This window comes from Oryza glaberrima, chromosome 6, assembly GCF_000147395.1.
Source record: "Oryza glaberrima chromosome 6, OglaRS2, whole genome shotgun sequence".
NCBI lineage: Eukaryota > Viridiplantae > Streptophyta > Magnoliopsida > Poales > Poaceae > Oryza > Oryza glaberrima.
The window spans coordinates 10,985,991-10,992,504 of record NC_068331.1 but is presented as its reverse complement, the minus strand read 5'-3'; the positions used below and the strand labels follow the sequence as shown (position 1 = coordinate 10,992,504).

The window sequence follows — 6,514 nt, the reverse complement described above, 5'->3', positions numbered from 1 at the left end:
AATTGCACTGACTGATACCTCGTGTGGATGGGAAGCATGCATCTTGTGGCTCAAAAGAGGTGGTTGGCACGACAACAAAGCCGTGCACGTCGTCGTCATGGGTCCAGATCCCCTAGAGTTAGCTATAACTTCACCAGGTGAATTTGACCAAATCCATAACATCAATTGTTTCCTATGGCTAAGATAAAGCCACGTATTAACTTATATTAATTAACTCCCTCAATCACATATGCTTGAATGAAAATTACTTACCTTTTCTTCTTTTTATGTTCCTAATGAGTATGTTTCCAACAACATTAACAAAGTTTGCACGCTCTCTTCTTCTCCAAACAAGAAGCTATGGTCATGTATAAAACTATGTTAAACATTTAGTACGTGCAAACCTGCATAAATCATATACACACAAAAATATTGCTAAAACATTAGAGCCACAAGCCCAATATGATTTTTATATCATGGATAAACCATGAAATTTCTAGGTTATGCAAGTAAAATCAGTTTGTATATTCTTTAGATATATAGTATTCGTTGATTTGTTACAAATATTAGGATAAAAAAAAACTAGTGGGAATTAGTTAGTTCATTCCAACTGTTGTTATTTAGAGACGACTGAGATTTGATCAAATCCATCGGGTGGAGTTGGAGTGAACTCTAGGGAATCCCCACCCTCGTCGTCACCTGCTAGCTACAACAGAATTGGAAATGTAGCTGCTGCATAGGATCAGGAAGCAAAACAAAAGAGAAGCCATGGACGATGCAATTTTTTTTTGAAAGGAGGGCAAAAGCTTTGCCTCGTATATTAATAGAGATGGAGAAAAAAATATCAAAATATGTACAGGAGGAGCCTCAAGAACTACACCCACAGGAACCCGCCAAAAGAGATTAAGTGATATCTCCCAAAATACCAAACTCTTGAAGCTTTGAAGCTCCAGCCTTGACCCAAGCTCGAGCTTCCTCCTTAATCTTTGCAATGATGGACATCGGCGTTGAGGCGATGTTTCGGAAGATTATTGCGTTTCGTTCGCACCAAATTTCTCAGGAAACCAAGATCACCAAGATTCGCAGGAATACGGGGGTTATTAGGGGAGTCTACCACAAGGCTCCACCAATGTTCCACCGAGTCAAAGGCGCTCCATTTGCTCAATGAACGATGCAATTGGCGTAAGATGTGCTATGAAGAATAAAGTGTGTATACATGATTTCAGATTTATGGACCCGCCATATAAAATTGGAAATTTATCGACGTACGATTAATGGCGAGAAATGCGCGAGAGAAAGAATGGTAAGATATACGGAGTATATGGAGAAGATCTCTTCCCGTCTTTTCACTCGATTGTGTCGGGTGAAGATTCCCTGATTTGAACATCATTTGGTGAAATCACAACCCTTTACTTCTTTCCTACCGTCATAATTAAACCACTTTTGCTTATGTTAAAATCCTACCGGGGAATTAAACCACTTTCCCTGGAATTGACGACTACACACTACTGGAGAAACTATCTTTACCCGATCGAGCAAAAACCACAATAGTCTCGGTTCAAAAGGTTAGAGCTACTTTTTTATCTTTAGTCCTGGTTGGTGTTCATTTTTAGTCCCGGTTAAAAGAACAACAGGCGGTGCCATACCCTTCTATTATCTTTAGTCCCGATTGGTGTAACTAACCGGGAAAAAAGATTGGCATGTGCGGCGGAGAGGCCAAGACGTGCGCGAGATCGAGGAGGAGGAGACGGGATCAGTTAATAAGTTATATCTCATCAACCCTCACGTTATCTCTTCCTCCTCTTCACCCATCTCTTTCTCTTCCTCCTCCTCTCCTCATTCTCTTCCTCCCCTTTCCTCCCCATTCTCAGGCGGCGACGGCCGGGCGACGGCGGCGGCCGGGCGGAGGCGGAGGCGGCCTTGCGCGGCGGCGGCGGATCTGGGAGGGGAGGCGGCTGGCTGCCGCCGGATCCGAAGGAGGAGGCGGCCGGCGCTGCTGCTTGATTTTTTTTCTTTTTTTCTTAATGTGTGATTCAATATGTGTTGAATGTGTGATTTGACCTGTATTGTTATTGTGAATGATTTGAGGATGAACTATTGTGTGAATGATCTGGGATGAACTATTGCTGTGAATGATCTGGGATGAACTATATTGCTGTGAATGATGAATGTTTGATCTAAGATGATTTGGGCAAATAGCAAAAGAATAGTGAAAAAGAAAGAGAGAAAAGAAAAAAAAAACCTATAGCTAGGACCACATCTTTAGTCCCGGTTGGTATTGATCTTTAGTCCTGAATATTTAACCGGGACTAAAGATAGCGATCTTTAGTCCTGAATTCGCCGTCCCGGTTGCATAACCGGGACAACAGATGGTTGCCAACCGGCGGCAAAGATCGGTTGTGCAGCACTGACAGATCGAATGTCAATGAGACGACTATAAATTAGTTTACTGCGTATAAAATTATTTTAGATGTTTCATCTCACTTGAAAGATTCGTTTCAAAAAAAAGGATGCTTGATTACTTGGAAAAATATATTTCACTGCTTGATAAAAAAAATATTTTATGCGGATGCAATATTAGAAAAAAGATGACTAGTATAATACAAGAACCTTACTTATGTTGTATCGGTCATGCGATATCTTATCATTAATTTTTAATTACTATAGATATAATGGTGTAATCGGATAAAAATTGGATAAGTATTTTAAGAGAAAAATATATATATTAGTGATACACAAACTTGTTGTGTAGGAATCTAGTGTATAAACATGTAAAACAGTTATTTTGGTGCGTAAACTTATCTAGTGCGTGTGAACTAAAAGCAAAATTGCACTACAAGGTTAATCTTACTGATTTGAATGCTATGTAATAAACATATGGAGTAGCTCACAAGGATATCACCTAGATAAAGATCTACTCCCTCTATTTAACAATGTAAGTCATTCTAGCATTTCTCACATTTATATTGATGTTAATGAATCTAGACATATATATCCATCTAGATTTATTAACATACATATGAATGTGGGAAATGTTAGAATAACTTACCTTGTGAAACGGAGGAAGTATCAATTAAACATGAAGTAAGGTATAATCATTACATAATGAAAGAAATAGAAAAATCGAATAATGATGTAAGAGGTAGAAACAAAGAAAGATAAAGCAAAAACCAAAAAGTTTACAAATATAGCCTTTCGCGCTTAAGTCGTGTACTAATTTATGATACTAATTTATGATGTTTAACTTAGTATAAACTGTTCTTTGTCGTGACATTTCGGCTTTGTTTATATACACCAAACAAGTTCATGTATCAAAACAAGCGTTCATGCACTAAATTTTATCCACATAACAAAATTTGTAACGCTAATGCAATTTACTCAAACTCAATACTGAACAGAATGAGTAATCAGCAAATTTCAAAAGTTTGAACGAACCGAAAACATCTACGGAGAGTAATTACTCCATTATAAGTACTATAATTAAGTTCCCTCAAAAGAAAAGTACTACAATTATATAAATACGAACTACTCCGATAATTTATAGCTAGTTGGAGTAATCACAGCTAAGCAATGGACTACTTGGACATGATGCTCTCTTCTACGAACGCCCTGATTTCACCGACGAGCTTCCGGATGTCGCCGGCGAACTCCGGGAAGAAGTAGAAGGCGTGTATGGCCTCCGGGAACTCCACCACCCGCACCGCCTTCCCCTTCTGCCGCAGCATGCCGGCGTACCTCCGGTCCCAGTCCTGCAGCGGGTCGAGGCCCCCGACGACCACCATCGCCGGCGGGAACGCTTCTTGCAGCTCGGGCTCCGGCCCCGCGTCGCCGGTGACGTGCGCCGCCGGGTGGTTCCGGTCGGCCCCCTCCGGCAAGAACGCCCTCCACCACCGGTCCGACCGGCGGATGTTCACCACCGGCGCCACGCCCTCCAGCGCGCGCTCCGCCTTGGTCCGCTCCTCGCCGCCGAAGTACGGCTCCAGGAGTATCACGCCGGCGAGGTGGACGGGGTTGTCTGACGGAGGCGGCGGAGTCGCCGGCGTCGTTGTCGTCGTCGTCCAGCGCTGAGCCACGTGGTGCGCGATGTTGCCGCCGGCGCTGTCTCCCGCGAGGAAGCAGGCGGAGAGGTCCATGGGGACGCCGTGCTCGTCGCGGAGGCCGGTGGTGGCGAGGTAGCGGAGGACGGCCTCCCCGTCGTCGTACGCGGCGGGGAACCGGTGCTCGGGGGCGAGGCGGTAGTCGACGGACACGACGACGGCGCCGACCCCGGCGCAGAGCGTGCGGCAGTGGGTGTCGAACGGGCGGGAGGCCGCCGAGAACATCGCGAAGCCGCCGCCGTGGAAGTAGACGATGACGGGGCGCGGCGTCGTCGTCGACGACGACGACGAGTGCTCGTGCTCCGGCGCGGGAGGGGTGAAGACGCGCGCCCAGAGGCCGCGGGACGCGTCGACGGTGACGTCCGTGGAGCTCACGCCGGCGGCGTCCGGCCGCGGGTCGGCGGGCGCCCGCCGGTCGTACAGGGAGAAGAGAGGACGGTTGATGGCGCCGTCCCGGCGCTGCGTCGCGTCGATGGCGGCCTCGAGGAGGCAGAGCCGGAGGCGCACCGCGCACGGCAGCGCCACCCGCCGGCGGTGACCGTGCGCATCGGCCATTTCTTGGCTGGCTGCAGCTGCCTGCTCTACTGACTCCGACTCGTTACAAGATTCAGAAAATGTTCAGAGTCACATGTGTCTTTGGATGTTCAGGTAGGCACAAGATTCAGAAAATGTTCAGAGTCGCTGCAGATATTGTCCTGCAGTGCTACTCCACAGTGACAGACGTGCTAAGAGACGAATGATGTGAAATCGATATGGTGATTGAGGCGATGATAGAGATGACGTGCAGATCGCCATCCTGAAGATAACGCAGACGCTAGCTATGGCCTATGTGCTCACGCCATAGGATTATTGTGACAAGTGTGCAACGCATATGAGGCTGAAATTTGTTTCTATGTTTATCACATGTATCTCACATCTGTCTCACTTTTTTTTTCTTGGCAATTTCAGGAATTTTTTGGTTGGCCCTTCGAATAAAATTTCAGGGTACATCTTGACTTAAGTAGGGAAAACTGGTTTTTTTTTTCCCACCACATTCTATTAGATTAAGGACCCAATAAGTTTAAAAAATTTCTAAAGAATTATTGGATTGGAAAAAGTCCGAATTACTCCCCTAAATTACAAAACCAGACATTTAGCACCCCTAATTCTTCAATACGAACGAATTAACCCTCCCCCCAACCTAACCTAGAAGAGAGAGAAAAAACGAATTATCCTCTCCCACCAATCTAGCACGATTGTCTGAACTATTCCCCTAATTAAAACCCTCTAAATTCAAACATCAGATATTTTGCACCCTTAACTATTTAAACCGGACAAATACAACCCTCACCCCCCCCCCCCATTTATCGTGATTTTGGTCGTAAGCGGCGTACACGTGACAGCCTTGTCAGATTCTCTCCTCTTATATCTCTTTCCCCTCTCACCTCCAATGCCAGCATCTCAGTCGTCGCCACCCCTCTCCCTATCTTCCCCCAACCTCGGCAAGTGACGCAACGCGACGCTGGCAAGGCAGGGACCGGTGATGCTAGACGAGGCGAGGTGCTCGCCAGCCGCGTTACCGATTGTAACCTTCCAAACGAGCTAGCCTATCACCTCTACAGTGCTAGCACTGGGCAGAACAGAGCGGTGGAGCACAAGGTGGCGGAGCCCGGACGAGCAACTGTGGCAACCTGTAGACCCCCGATTTTAGAAATCGGAAATCTTCTGTGTTTATTCATACCAATCCCTGAATCAGTAGTTGGTATACACATACATAGTTGGATCACAACATATCACGAATGAATTCAGGCTAAAAGAGTTAAATACTTACATTAGGGCCAGGTAGGCCAACAACTATCAGAGAACAACAGCGGAAGACAAAATAATATAAGGGCCCAGTTAACATGCCACAGGCAGTCGACTGGGGAACAAGACCTAGAACAAGACCGCACTCCGATCATCTTGTTGGATACGCAAGCGTACCGACAAGGGCTTCTCTTCAACACTCTCCTAAAAAATATATAAATAGCAAGGGTGAGTACCAACCGTACTCAGCAAGCCACCACAACAACAATGCATATGATAGAGGGTATTTCAAGGAATGGCTTCAGGTTCTTTTGCATAAAGCTAGTTTTGCAATTCTTTTCACAAGCCTAAGACCTAGCATAGACTGATCAAGTTTTAATACCAGTGTTCACATTAAACAACGACGGTTCTGTCCACCATCCATTGTGATCCCAAGGATAGCTTCTCGCCATTGAGTCGTCATGGTTTTCTGAGGACGTCCACCTTCCCTCCTCTCAGGAAGTGGCTCCAACAGCATAAAAATCATCATGCAATATCCCATCCCACACAAGTTAAGAATTTTGAGTCTAGCCAAGTGTAATACACGTCCCGGTGCTCAATAACCGCGAGCACGGCTATTCGAATAGATTTGGTTTACTCACACTGCAGTGGAT

The 6,514-nt window shown here is 45.7% G+C and overlaps 1 protein-coding gene across 1 annotated transcript; it reads right to left on the bottom strand.

Moving 5' to 3' along the window:
* Positions 1-3,288: 3,288 nt before the first annotated feature.
* LOC127775791 (probable carboxylesterase 18) lies at positions 3,289-4,856 on the bottom strand. Its single transcript, XM_052302084.1, has one exon. The coding sequence runs from the start codon at positions 4,629-4,631 to the stop codon at positions 3,555-3,557; it is 1,077 nt and encodes a 358-aa protein (XP_052158044.1). The 5' UTR covers positions 4,632-4,856; the 3' UTR covers positions 3,289-3,554.
* Between the last annotated feature and the right edge of the window lie 1,658 nt (positions 4,857-6,514).

Bases quoted from the DNA above. Each gene is read 5' to 3' on its own strand.
- LOC127775791 (XM_052302084.1), bottom strand. From the start codon at position 4,631: ATGGCCGATGCGCACGGTCACCGCCGGCGGGTGGCGCTGCCGTGCGCG.